At 37.3% G+C, this 14,962-nt stretch overlaps 1 protein-coding gene across 1 annotated transcript in view; it reads left to right on the forward strand.

The window, feature by feature from the left end:
- LOC113675867 (vacuolar protein sorting-associated protein 41 homolog) overlaps positions 1–14,962 on the forward strand; it is a 21,092-nt gene continuing 6,130 nt past the window's right edge. The window contains exons 1-28 of the mRNA XM_089181611.1: positions 1–16; positions 336–440; positions 3,297–3,415; positions 3,514–3,690; positions 4,375–4,458; positions 5,210–5,284; positions 5,555–5,620; positions 5,708–5,773; positions 6,052–6,168; positions 6,279–6,343; positions 6,502–6,583; positions 6,750–6,813; positions 6,948–7,006; positions 7,596–7,640; positions 7,758–7,896; positions 9,441–9,488; positions 10,344–10,405; positions 10,488–10,541; positions 10,850–10,906; positions 11,442–11,503; positions 11,607–11,688; positions 11,776–11,868; positions 12,544–12,615; positions 13,146–13,201; positions 13,294–13,341; positions 13,804–13,900; positions 14,110–14,151; positions 14,827–14,877. Of these exons, the coding sequence (XP_089037737.1) occupies positions 1–16; positions 336–440; positions 3,297–3,415; positions 3,514–3,690; positions 4,375–4,458; positions 5,210–5,284; positions 5,555–5,620; positions 5,708–5,773; positions 6,052–6,168; positions 6,279–6,343; positions 6,502–6,583; positions 6,750–6,813; positions 6,948–7,006; positions 7,596–7,640; positions 7,758–7,896; positions 9,441–9,488; positions 10,344–10,405; positions 10,488–10,541; positions 10,850–10,906; positions 11,442–11,503; positions 11,607–11,688; positions 11,776–11,868; positions 12,544–12,615; positions 13,146–13,201; positions 13,294–13,341; positions 13,804–13,900; positions 14,110–14,151; positions 14,827–14,877 (2,103 nt within the window). The remainder of the gene's footprint in view (positions 17–335; positions 441–3,296; positions 3,416–3,513; positions 3,691–4,374; positions 4,459–5,209; positions 5,285–5,554; positions 5,621–5,707; positions 5,774–6,051; positions 6,169–6,278; positions 6,344–6,501; positions 6,584–6,749; positions 6,814–6,947; positions 7,007–7,595; positions 7,641–7,757; positions 7,897–9,440; positions 9,489–10,343; positions 10,406–10,487; positions 10,542–10,849; positions 10,907–11,441; positions 11,504–11,606; positions 11,689–11,775; positions 11,869–12,543; positions 12,616–13,145; positions 13,202–13,293; positions 13,342–13,803; positions 13,901–14,109; positions 14,152–14,826; positions 14,878–14,962) is intronic.

Below are 14,962 nucleotides of genomic sequence, written 5' to 3' on the forward strand. Positions count from 1 at the left end.
ATGGGACATCACAGTCGTAAGAACAAGATAGGACGCGTAAAAAAATATAAAAGCTAGAAAATATTCTTATATATCACTAACTTCATCAAATGTGTGTGAACCTTGACGTTCCTTTCATAAGCTTGTGCAAATCGTCTTTTGTACTTTGTAGAAGGTTCCATTCAGGACTCACATAACTACGTTTATATTCTATATATTCTCTCGCCCATTAGTTTATATCAATCCCTTTGAGTATGGACTCGGTTTCACTGCCTTACGCCTAATAATTATCCAAGTTTGATCGATTGATTAAAGTAAGACTAGTCGATCTAAATGCTTGGAAAATTTGCTGGAAGGTAGAAAGGAATCTTTACAATTCCTTACACCACTGGACGCCCCTACTAAGGCTGCTACAGGTACTCCAGATACCACAGCTACTACAACTGCTACAGATACTACAGGTACTACAGCTATTAAACCTACTACAGCTACTACACCTACTACACGTACTACAGATACTAATGGGACTACAGGTACTACACCTACTACAGCTACTACAGTTACTACACCTACTACAGATACTACAGGTACTACAGCTATTAAACCTACTACAGCTACTACACCTACTACACGTACTACAGATACTAATGGGACTACAGGTACTACACCTACTACAGCTACTACAGTTACTACACCTACTACAGATACTACAGGTACTACACCTGCTACAGGTACTACACCTGCTACAGGTACTACACCTACTACAGGTACTACAACTACTACAGGTACTACAGCTACTACACCTACTACACCTACTACACCTACTACAGACACTACAGATACTATAGGTACTACAAGTACTACACCTACTACAGGTACTACAGCTACTACAGGTACTACAGGTACTACACGTACTACAGCTACTACAGCTACTACAGGTACTACAGGTACTACAGCTACTACAACTACTACAGGTACTACAGCTACTACAGCTACTACAGCTACTACTACTACTACAGGTACTACAGCTACTACACCTACTACACCTACTACACCTACTACACCTACTACACCTACTACACCTACTACAGACACTACAGATACTATAGGTACTACAAGCACTACACCTACTACAGGTACTACAGCTACTACAGGTACTACAGGTACTACAGGTACTACAGCTACTACAGCTACTACAGGTACTACAGCTACTACAGGTACTACAGGTACTACAGCTACTACAGCTACTACAGCTACTACAGGTACTACAGGTACTACAGCTACTACAGCTACTACAGGTACTACAGCTACTACAGGTACTACATCTACTACAGCTACTACAGCTACTCCAGGTACTACAGCTACTACAGCTACTACAGGTACTACAGGTACTACAGGTACTACAGGTACTACAGGTACTACAGGTACTACAGGTACTACAGCTACTACAGGTACTACAGGTACTACAGCTACTACAGCTACTACAGCTACTACAGGTACTACAGGTACTACAGCTACTACAGCTACTACAGCTACTACTACTACTACAGGTACTACAGCTACTACACCTACTACACCTACTACACCTACTACAGACACTACAGATACTATAGGTACTACAAGTACTACACCTACTACAGGTACTACAGCTACTACAGGTACTACAGGTACTACACGTACTACAGCTACTACAGCTACTACAGGTACTACAGCTACTACAGCTACTACAACTACTACAGGTACTACAGGTACTACAGGTACTACAGCTACTACAGCTACTACAGGTACTACAGCTACTACAGGTACTACAGCTACTACAGCTACTACAGCTACTACTACTACTACAGGTACTACAGCTACTACACCTACTACACCTACTACACCTACTACAGACACTACAGATACTATAGGTACTACAAGTACTACACCTACTACAGGTACTACAGCTACTACAGGTACTACAGGTACTACACGTACTGCAGGTACTACAGGTACTACAGGTACTACAGGTACTACAGGTACTACAGGTACTACAGGTACTACAGGTACTACAGCTACTACAGCTACTACTACTACAGGTACTACAGCTACTACACCTACTACACCTACTACACCTACTACAGACACTACAGATACTATAGGTACTACAAGTACTACACCTACTACAGGTACTACAGCTACCACGGGTACTACGGCTATTACACGTACTACAGCTACTATAGCTACTACAGCTACTACAGGTACTACAGGTACTACACGTACTACAGCTACTACAGCTACTACAGGTACTACAGGTACTACAGGTATTACAGGTACTACAGGTACTACAGGTACTACAGGTACTACAGGTACTACAGGTACTACAGCTACTACAGCTACTACAGCTACTACAGCTACTACAGGTACTACAGCTACTACAGGTACTACAGCTACTACAGCTACTACAGCTACTACTACTACTACAGGTACTACAGCTACTACACCTACTACACCTACTACACCTACTACAGACACTACAGATACTATAGGTACTACAAGTACTACACCTACTACAGGTACTACAGCTACTACAGGTACTACAGGTACTACACGTACTACAGGTACTACAGGTACTACAGGTACTACAGGTACTACACGTACTACAGGTACTACAGGTACTACAGGTACTACAGGTACTACAGGTACTACAGGTACTACAGGTACTACAGGTACTACAGGTACTACAGCTACTACAGCTACTACAGCTACTACTACTACAGGTACTACAGCTACTACACCTACTACACCTACTACACCTACTACAGACACTACAGATACTATAGGTACTACAAGTACTACACCTACTACAGGTACTACAGCTACCACGGGTACTACGGCTACTACACGTACTACAGCTACTATAGCTACTACAGCTACTACAGCTACTACAGGTACTACAGCTACTACACATACTACAGGTACTACATGTACTACAGCTACTACAGCTACTACAGCTACTACAGCTACTACAGCTACTACAGGTACTACAGGTACTACAGGTACTACAGGTACTACACGTACTACAGCTACTACAGCTACTACAGGTACTACAGGTACTACAGCTTCTACAGGTACTACATCTACTACACCTACTACAGCTACTACAGGTACTACAGGTACTACAGGTACTACACGTACTACAGGTACTACAGCTACTACAGCTACTACAGCTACTACAGGTACTACAGCTACTACAGCTACTACAGGTACTACAGGTACTACAGGTACTACAGGTACTACAGGTTCTACAGGTATTACAACTCCTGCGGGTACCATAGGTCTTACTACAGTACTAATAGTATGGGCGGTGGCCCGGGACATTTTGGGCAGTCTTACACCAAGTACTACCCAGCGAAACGAGTTTGAACAGAGATTGAAATCCGGCATAAACGACCCGGTATTATTAAATTAGTGTGTTATTGGAGTTTTTGAATAGTTAATTGTCTTAAATTAGAGGCTTCATTGTTTTGGGAATGACCGGGGAATGAATTTCAGGAAGCCGAAGAAGATGATGACGACGAAGAAGATGAAGATGATGATGATGAAGAAGAGGGGTCTGAAGAAGATGAGGACGAGGTGGAACCCAAGTTAAAATACGAAAGAATTGGAAATGCCATGAATACTATTCTGAATGGAGAGGAGTGCGCAAGTTGTATGGCAGTCCACACGAAGGTGCGATCGCAGAGCTCAACCAGGCCCTGTTAGCTTTCCTCTTATTTTAATTTCGATAACTACTCTCTCTCCACCACTCTCCCCTTCCTTTCCCCGCCCCCAGTTAATCGTCAGTGTGGGCCATATGGGTCCATATTATCGTGCAAAGCATAGGTTCACCCCTGATCAACCATAACGAACCTCAGCGCACAAACTATAGTACATGTTAATAACATGGAAGCTTTCAAAGACTTTGGCTGTATGCAATGATGTTTCTCTTTTTCAACATGAAGAGGGACGAAAGGTTTACTTGCTTTGCAGGGCAGTGCTCATACACCATAACTGTAACAATCCAAGGGTGTACAAAAGCGATGTGAAACAGTTTTTATATCATTAGCTGAATTATGTGCGCAGTTTGATTAGTCCTTTCTAATGATCTATTTTATAGGATAGACATACAGTATAGATGACCTCACCATTAACAATTTTTTGCTTGCAAAACAAATGGATTCCATGTTCCTGTGATAGAGTAATAGATCATAGAAGATGCCAAAATGCTGTAAGAACATCAGAGACTCACTCTGCTTTACCTGGTGGGCCGCTTTTCTGTTCTTACCACATTCTGAACAAATACACGGCAACCTGGAATCTATTTGTTAAATTTTTTTTGCAAGTTATAAGATTTTGTTCAAATACTCATTGTAGTTTCTTGCCCTTGGAACTCACTATGGAGTTGTTCATATACTGGACCATCAAGGAAACCCAAGCAGTAGTAAAAAATATCCATCAGTAAGTACAAGAATGATGGTCAAAATAACACTATTTCAGAAAGATATTATAATTATGGTAGAAACAAAACAATACAGCATCCACAATAACTTGGCTACTAAGTATTTCTTCTTTAGCATCTACTTTCAAACATATCCCAGTACTGTTGGAGACCATCTCTGTTCACTTTGATTATTGCATCGTTTTATTGAACAGAGGGTCTGGAGAGATCAATTGCCATAATTTAGGGTGTGGTAAACCATTCCGGGAGTAATTAGCAAAAAAAAAAATGTGCTATTTAAAGGCATAACCACCATAAACTATATATTAATGGAAAGGTTATGAAATACATTATTCTGTGTTATTTGCTGACAAAGTTTCTCCAAATTCAGCTTTAGAAACTCTTTAGAGTGGTCAATTTACATTAAAGACTTAGTTGATTAAACCAAATTGTCTCCTAACATCTGCTACTATTGCAGCACCACAGTGTCCTTGGAAACTTACCCTCTTTATTTAAAGTGAACACAGGCAAACTGCCTAAAGCATGGGAAAGTGTGGATGAACAAGTTACAATTGGTTTAGGTATCTGGCCAGCTTAGATGCTGATGAGAGTTTTCTGGAGCAATCAGCAAATGATATGAAGCAAACCCAAATGAATGCAATCCCAGATTACCATCAATACTTGACTGAAAATTGCTCCATTGTAGTTCTTGATAAGAATCAACAATAGTTGTGCTAGCATTTTCACAGTTCTTCAAACATATCCTTTTAGCACACTACAGCTATCAATCAAATCAGCATTGATCAGAGTGGAGACTATGTTGCCAGCTGTTCTGATGATGGACGAGTGAGTACTGTTAAACCAATTTAAAATGAGATTATTTTATTCTTTAAGTACAAATATTTCTTTGTGAGCAATCCTCACATTCTCTCATTTTAAACTCTTAATTAAATTGACTTGTCTATTTTTTCACATCTTCTGATTTGCATATTCAGGCTTTCATTATGGGAGATGAGGTCTTTCCTCAATTTTATAAACTTCTCTTATACAGACATGATATTGAATTGTGTTTAAAATAATGGTGTGTGAAGTAGCTGAACTGATTTGTGCTTTTAGGTTGTAATAAATGGCCTTTATAGCTCTGAAAACAATGTCCAGGCCAGCTTTGACACTCCTGTTAAGGTAAGGGGATATTTTTGCCATTTTAGTGTATGTAATGATGAATTTAAACTCATAGTCTGCATGTCACTATTTCCGTGTCTTTTCCAGTCAGTAGCTTTGGATCCTGAGTTCTCCAAGAAAAGAACCAAAATGTATGTTACAGGAGGAACAAAGGTGTGCTGTTTTCCTTTTTCCTATTAGATATAGGTAAATTAAATGAGTTGCATCTAGATCTGCCACCCTGATTTTATTATATCATCATAAATTAGCCAATATTAGGTGATCATGAGAATTTCCCCCTTGGAAAGGTTTCAAAACCCTTTTGCTTCACTGCACTGGTTAGAATTTTAAGCATCTGTAACCCCCTTTACAGAAAAACTTTACAACCTTTGATTGATATGATATTTGTTGAATCTGTTTAATTTCACTTTGTATGACTGTTTTCTCTACAGTTGATTTTGACAGAGAGAGGCTGGTTCAGAAACAAGTCAAGTATCTTACATGAAGGAGAAGGAAACATCAGAACAATAAAATGGAGAGCATCCCTTATAGCATGGGCTGATGACACAGTACGACTTTTTGCCTATGCCTTGTAGATCAGTTGATGTTATTTATTTCTATGTGATTCACCTTGAATTGATTTACTTTGAGTAACTCTATGTGACTGTGTTTCTTCCAGGAGGTCAAGGTGTTTGACATGAATTCTCACAGAGTAATAACTCATATAAAGAGAGAAACCAGAAAGTAAGTGTAATCATATAGTGCTTGAAAGCATAGTATCCAAGTTTAGAATGTTTACATCTTCACAAGAAACCTCCTTCTCTAACAGTTACTAGCCTAAGGTTCAAAGCTGTATCATATAGGGTTTGATTTGTAAACTAACGTTGTGCATTATTTTCCAGTTATAGACCTGAGTTATATCGCTGCTGTCTGTGTTGGAGGGATGATGTCACTCTTTTAATTGGCTGGGCAGACATGGTTCAGGTATCAAATGTTTCCTCCTTCATTAGATTGGTACTGAGTACCATAACAGTGATCAACTTTTAGAGACTCTGTGCTCATATTTAAATGAAAAGCTTGGTAGAGCAACAACTGAGAGTACTCATTGAAATGGCAGAGAGGACACTGTAGTATCTCTATCTCTTTACAGATTTGTGTGGTTAAAGAAAGGCTGGTTCCAAGGTCAGATCTCCCTCCTTTGGTTGTGGAAATAGGTGAATGTGAATTGGAGTGCACTCATTTAAAGAAAACTTTTGCCTTTTTAGAATCATCTACAAGTATTGAGTATATCAGTTCATACGTAGTGTTACTTTGTTTTACTGATTTCAAATCTATTCTTTTCTTGTAGTTGCAAGGTTCAAAACTGACTATTACATTTCTGGAATTGCATATCTTAAAGATGACTTGGTAAGTGTTTTAGTGTATTTTTTCATATGCACACTTAAAAGCCAAAATATTTCTGGTGCAACAATTTTATTTACATGTAATGAGGATAATTATTATATGAGAAGGTAGTCATGAGGCAAATCAAAGCCTTTTTGTAGGTTCTTACTTGGTTGGGATTTTGCCCTACAGACCATTTACATGAAAATAATGAGCCTTGTGTTTTTGTTCTCAGAGGGTGGCAAATTTAAAATAAAAAAGTGCCATATAATAAACTACTTGCTTACCTCACTTACTTGAGCCGCTCTGAGGAATAGTGGCCCTCAGTCTGTACTGCCATGACCTCAAGCCAATATTCACCAGTGTGGCCATTTTTCTTGGTTTATAATAGGGTTAGAATTATATCAGTTATGTGGATCACCAATGAAATGAAAACTTATAGTGCATGTTTTGTAACTTATTCTAATTGTGTAGGTCACAATCTTATCAATAGGGATGATTCAAATTGGTACCACCTATCAAGGAAAAATGATGGGTAGAAGTGTTTCTAAGAATTATTTGATGCTGGGAGTACCATCTTGCCGTTTTCAAAAGGTGTAATTATTTTTTTCAGGTTATTCTGTCGTACATGACAAACATTGAGGAAGGCACACAAAAGGTCAGTTAATAGCAACCAGCCATTTAGCTCATGAGAACTAAATACGCGTATAGATATATCATTTAATAAACCAGATGATTAAAAGTATTTTTTATTATTATTATTCATGACCAACAGAAAGGTGAACAGTTAGTTGCACACAGACCACAGTTAAGGATTTTAACACCACAGGGCTGCAATGAACCTGAGGAGCTTTCTGCAGATGCTTTGTCAGTCAGAGGATTTGAACATTATCGATGTGATGATTATCATTTAGGTATGACTTTGTGGTTGTCACTGCTGACTTTTTCCTTATTGTTGTTGTTGTGGTTGTTGTTTTTTTCTTTACATTAAGTTTAACCCTTTAACTCCCACAATCTTATTAGTAATTCTCCTCACTGTCTGTCATACAGTTCTTGTGATCTTAGTTTGGAGAATTATGTATTGGATCAACTCATAATCCGCTAAATGATATCTTCCTTTATTCTCCTCACTTGTCTGCTTGATATTGTATTGATATTGTAAGGAGAAATTCTGTCTTGGTCACTCATAGGAGTTAAAGGGTTAAAGAGATGAAAACAATTGGAAAATGGGTGATCTTGACTTTTCATTGCATTTGAATATTAACTTATTTTGACTGATACTGTGTTGTATTACCTTCTTAATAAGATACATGAAAAAATTACTCAGTTCTGAGTGGTTAAGATAAATGCAGTTTTCAGGTAATTCAATGCAGAAGAGGGTTAATTCAGTGCAAAGAAGTAACAACCCAGACTGAACAATTCCTTGAACTGTTTAGCTGGACTTTGAAATTTTTTGCACCTTAAAGATGTGAAAATATTGTACATTATTGTTTTGATTGTACACAGTTATTTTGACTGAACACACAGGTTTGAATAAGTTATTTTTGCACTTGATGCATGCACTTTGCTTCTGCATAATTATGATAAGCTATCTCATATTTTTTCATGTATATTATTAATACATAATCACATGATTTTTCTTGTGCAATTTGGAATAAAAAAGGACTTGTAAATTTTTTCAAAGACCACAATTTTGTTAGTCTTTGAAAAAATTTACTTATGCTAATTTATTCCAAATTACACTCAAAGTAATGTGATTTCCTCTACAAAAAAAGCGATAAAAGTGTGCAATGATAACAATTTCATCAATTTAAATGCAGGTGGTCAGTTATTAATTGCATTTAGATCATTATGTGTGAAAATTAACTGTAACAAGGACTCCTGGCATGAACATCACTGACTTGTTTAGACTGATGCTAGGTCTTCTCAAAAGACAATAAACCACAGTTACTATTAATATTAATAAGATTTTTTAAGACTTAATTTAAATTGTGAAATAGAGCCTGAGTTAATATTTTTGTTAATGAAATTCCAGCCAGGCATCATTTATTTTTAATATTTACCAATTATTGGTTAACAATTGTCAATTCAGAATTCCTTGCCTTTACTATTTTTACAAGTAGTTATCCTTTTGTTTGCCTTCTGAGAAAATTAAATTGTTTTGTAATGATGTAATGTATACAGCCAATCCAATCAGTGTTAAATAGCCTCATTGGAAGTCTGTTGATGTTTATGCCCTGTTGTTGCTGGTGTTTCATATTCGTTTTTTACTTTTAAGATCTATAGTTTGTTATTATTATTATTATTATTATTATTATTATTATTATTATCAGTATTCACTCCATACATCGTGGCAAATGAGAGAATTGTATAATATTTATAATATTAACTGTATAAATCATAATTTTGATGCATGTCTTATCAACTCTTGATACTTGACTTATTGCACACCTATTAGCATTTCTGCATGATGATTTGGACAGTCCTTCTTCTTTCCTTCATGGTGGTAGGTAACATGCGTGTACCAAAAAATAGACAGCATAGCAGTTTTTATAAAAATGACAACTTTGTAATACTTGAAGTTATTGCTCTTCCCTGAACGTCACTACACTACTTCAGCCTTTATCCATTGCTTACTATCAACCTTTTCCTTTGGGGTGGAATTGAAATATGGCAAGTAAGCAAGAAAAGTGAATACAGAACCACAATGAGTTTGGCTAAAAATTCTCTGTAGGAAGGGTCCCACACAGAAAAACACTGAACTAAGAAATTTATTTAAATTATTTGTGGAATGAATTGCATGTTAAAAGATAAACAAAGTTAACAATGAAATTTCCTAAAAAATAAGATGTAAAATGTTTTTATTAAAGTTGATGCAAATAACTCATAAACATTCTAAACAACCTACTGTATCTCAAGGCAAGTTTTCTGTGGTGCAGAGGCAATGCTTTGGACTGGTAATCAGAAGATCTGGGTCTCAGATCTCCACCCTGGGACCCTAAGCATCTCTTGACTTTTTCATTCTTATAAACAAAAGGTCGGAGGAGTTGTGCTCAACATCAGGCCATGTTGGCCTGACCTGACAACCACCTTCTCAGAATTCTTTGTGACATTATTTAAAGCAGTGTATGTGAAATATCATAAAGGAAATACCTTAATTTACTTCTTGAAGAACTTTATAGTTTTTTTTGGTGTGTAAATCTTTCTTGGTGAGACCTTTGACTCACATTGCACTTCACAGAGGACAGCATTTATTTGTATAATGCTGCCTCTTGGTGCAAGTTTATCTCCACTGACTACTAAGTGTCAGTTGTGATCAAATATTAATGCAATTGTTGTAATTTTGGTTTTTTCTTTACAGAAAATGTTGTGGAAGAGAATCTGTTTTACATTGTTAGCCCTAAAGATCTTGTCCTGGCGAAGGTACATAATATTATGTTGTTTTGATCCTAAGAGTTAAATGATGGTTGTTATATTAACACCAGCTGCTTTTACTTTTACTTAGCCCAGAAATATTGATGATCACATTAAATGGCTCATGGATCATGGAAAGTATGAGGTATATAAGAAATATCTTAGTTGTCTTTGGTCAAAATGATCTGTCTGTTTACCAGCTGTATGTATCGCTGGCTGCTGAAAGCTCAGAGGCTGGTCTTGTGTATTTTTGGTAATAATCACAACAAAGTCAAAATACCCTAGTGCTTCCATTTTCTTGATATGTGTAGGTGTAGGTGTAGTCAATTGTTTATGCAACTACTAAGGAGATTTTAACAACCAAGCATATTGATCAACCTTTTTTAAAGGTTTATTCCCTGTGTTCAGCAACACAAATATGTTTAACAGTTTAACTGAATACTTTATTTTCAGGAAGCTCTGAGTGTATCTGAAACAAACAGTAAAGAAGTCAAGAAACATAATCATCAAGTAAGACAAAGATTTCCTCATAGCCAATGTTTATTGTGCTAGACTCTGGTCTAGGAGTGTAAGATGCAGGGTCATGTTGTGACTGATTTCATGTGGGGTGTGTGTTTTGTGGCAAGCTACTTTGTAGTAGATAAAATTGATAGGAAAACCTGTTGAAATGGAGAGGGCTAATCTGTAAATGAATAAGTCTGCCAACAAGTAGGAGTGGCAACACTCCTAGTCACATTATAACACAATATACTTGGATGAGGTTCACCTTTTTAGGCCTCTTTCCTCTAATGTAGACTCTAAGATTTTTACTCCCTTGAATGATCAAGACAGAAAATCTCCTTTCAATGTCGATACAATATCAAGCAGACATGTGATGAGAATAAAGAAAAATATTCATAAGAATTACATGGTAGACAGTAAGTACTATGAAATATGAGGAGGAAAAGAGTGAAGATTTTTTTGTCCTCTACTTCTGTCAGTATTCTCATTTAACCTTTAGTGCAGTGAAATTTTTACATGTGGCATTTCATTTTATACATTTAAGGATATTGGAAGAGCTTTTTTGAAATCTTTGATGGAGGAAGGAAAATATGAGACAGCTGCCAGGTTTGCAAAGATTTTTTTTGTGATTACATGTCCTTGTTTTGATGAAGCCCTGTTGCCAGCTGATAATTGTGAAACCTTTCTTCTTGAAATTTTGTCTGTGTAGATTGTGCATCAAAGTATTAAGTGATGACAAGAAACTCTGGGAAGATGAAGTATACAAATTTGCCAGAAAACATCAGCTGGAGGTGAATATTCTTTCCTTTTCCATTTTTTTACTGGGAGGTTCAAAATTAGTTTGAGTTATCCATGATTTTATTTATTTTCTCTATCAGGCTATCGCCCCTTATATTCCTACCAAAGCAGTGAAGCTGAGCTCAGCAATTTATGAAATGGTTCTGTATGACTTCCTCAAGAAAGATGTCAAGGTATTCATCCAACTACATTAAGTTCTTACTGTTCTTGTTGATCTTGTGATTTTGATTATCCAATCAGGGACCAACAGGAACACCTGCAGAGCTGTGAATTAATGAGCATATGAGATTAGTGTGGTAAAGATGAGGATGATGGTGACCACAATGATGATAATGATGATCAGTACAATATTTCTTGAGGGAGCCCCCTTTTCAAAGTAAATTCAGAATTACAGCACATGTTTGGCTATTTCTTCTCTATAGAAGCTTTTTTTGAGCGGGGGAGAACATCTTATGTCACTTGATGTTAACTCTACGTGCTACAAATGAGAATCAGAAGACTAAACTTTGCAGTCGAGGAAAGATTGAGTACTGTGTTTGGCATGCTGTACTGTGAAACTCAAAAAAGCAGGAACACTGGAAATATTTCTGAAATCAGATTCCGTCAAGGAAAAACAAGCTAATCCAGCATGAAAAATTTTAAATGTATACAATAATACTTATTAGTGAGTGATCATGTTTTTTTTGTGTCCTGATCTCCCATATGATTGGTCACAATACAGTGCATATTCTGCAAATATTTCAGGTGTTTGGGGTACTAATATTTGTTCACTTGCTTGGTGTTGACATTCATTAAAGCCTCTTCGAATGTGGATTTGATTATTTTGGAAATTCCTGTTTGTGTTTCAGAAATTCCAGGCACTGATCAAGGAATGGCCAGCAGATTTATACGGTATGCAGCCCATCATTAATGCTATACAGGTGAGTGGGAAGGACATTAAAACAAATGAATCTGATTAACTGGCTCACTGTAGGGTGACTGTACTTGACTGACTGACTGACTGACTGACTGAATGACTGAATGACTGATCAACCAACTGACTGACTGGCTGAAGGACTTTCTGACCCACTGATGGACCAACTGTCTCTCGCTGCCTGACTGGTAGACTAACCAACTGACTAACTGACCTATGGATTGAAACCTTCTGACAAACTGACTTGGTACCTACAGGGGATAAGTTTATAAATAAACTGGTGCTGCATCGGGGGGGGGGGGTATAACAAGATAATTTGGTTTTATCAGCTGAGTTTATAATGTGAATTAGCCACCGTAAAGAGTTTGTAAAGCTGACGTTTCGAGCTTTAGTCCATCATCAGAGTGAATGATTGACTGACTAACAGACAGACTAATTGACAACCTCACCCAAAATGGCTGGCTGTCTGAGTGTAACATAACTTCTGACTGACTAAGAAAGCAACTGACCTCGTAGTTTGTTATTGACATTTTTTAGGATCAGCTGGATAAGGACCCTAAGAACCGTGTTCTTTTGGAAACTCTTGGAGAACTGTGAGTCAACTGTATTTTGTTCTGTTTTATTTCACTTTTTAAGCTTACGTTCGAATACTAACAGCTTTTTTGGCAATCTTTTTCTGTTACAGTTACACGCGGCTGAAGAGATATGATAAAGGGCTCGCCATATACCTTAAGTATGATTTGCTTTCAATCCCTTGATACATTTGTTCGCAGAATACATGGAATTTAAAGAGTAAAAACTTTGGTAACATTTACTGAGCGTGGAAAAAGAAATATCAAAGTCAGCTTGCTTTCAAGTTGAACCTTTTTACATTCGAACATCAGTCTGAATGTTCTCAATACTGTTCTCTGAATATTACCTACGGTGCAGACAAGGAGAATTTGGTTGGTGATCAGTTCCTTTATTCTCCTAACCTTAATGTTTGATTCATGGGTGATACTATATGGAGAAGTTAGATCCTAGGCATTCTTTGGGGTTGAAGGATTAACAAGCCAACCAAAACTTGGAAGAAAGTGGAAGACAGAGAAGTTTTCCAGCTTCATCTCTTTGCATGAAACAACATTCATTTTCTTGAAAACTAAAAGATTTTACGCTAGTAATTAATGCACATGTGCAAACTGTTTTTATTTTACAGACTTGGACATAGCGATGTGTTTAACTTGATCCATCAACACAACTTGTTTAGCTCTATTCAGGACAAGATTATTATGCTCATGGAATTTGACAAAGAGGTACATATATAAACATTTTTTTTCTGTCTCTGTAAACACAAAAGCATGAAAGGAAGCTGCTCGATTTGAGCGTCAAGGGTCGACGTTCAGCGCAAGATTTAGGGGAAGAGTTTTTAGGGAAAATATAACATCTAAATAAGAGAGCAATGTATCAAGCAGGCGTTAGTTTCTAAACCTTCTCAGTACTTGTTATTTTATTTGTTTTCTAGAAAGCCGTGAAGATGTTGATTGATAATACAGACAAAGTTCCTGTAAGTGAAGCTCTGAAACTTAAAAAAAAATGTTTTGGTTAGAGCTGACTGACAGTAACTGTCATCAATGTTGTAAACTGAGATGCGTTGATTTGCATGGTATACAATCTTTATGTGCACGCTTACATTCTCTACGTCTAAATAATTTACGTTAGACATTTGTGATACAATTAGTTCTTGGTAACTCGTTCATCTGGCGGCATCAAGTCAGCGAGAATAAGCCGTCCTTGATCGTTGGAGTTCGCTGTTTACTTTTCCCTCTCTTGTTTTTAAGAAGTGAACAACCGTCTTCCGGAATAAGTGAACAACCGCTTTCGTTTCACAGGGTAACAGAGACAAGCGCGAGGCGAACGCGAAGGATAAATGTCGCACGTACCTCACTCTTCGCGCGTGGATCTACCTTCGCGCATGCCTCACCCTTCGCGTTCGCCACGCACCTCTCCGCTTACTTAAAAAACGCACAGAAAATTACACCTTCTACGACGGTTATATCGAAAGCTCTCTTGTGCGCAGGATTCTAAGATCAGGTTAGATATAGACATTAATTTTTTGAATTAGGGCTTCAGTTTATTCTTTGTATCAGGCTTCACCATGTCACCCTCTTAACTCAATAAACAGGTTCCCATTATTATTTTTCTGTGTGGGACGGTCTGAACCTTAATCATTCAATTTCAGGTTGAAGAGGTTGTGCGCCAACTGAACAGGCGATCAGAACTTCTTCATGTGGTTAGTATCATAACTGTTGCGTGGGTTGATTCAAAATGAAATTCTCCGCACAAAGGAAATGCTGTCCCAATGTTCGATCAGAATG

The sequence above is a fragment of the Pocillopora damicornis genome, chromosome 9 (assembly GCF_964200805.1).
Source record: "Pocillopora damicornis chromosome 9, jaPocDami1.2, whole genome shotgun sequence".
NCBI classification, from domain to species: domain Eukaryota; kingdom Metazoa; phylum Cnidaria; class Anthozoa; order Scleractinia; family Pocilloporidae; genus Pocillopora; species Pocillopora damicornis.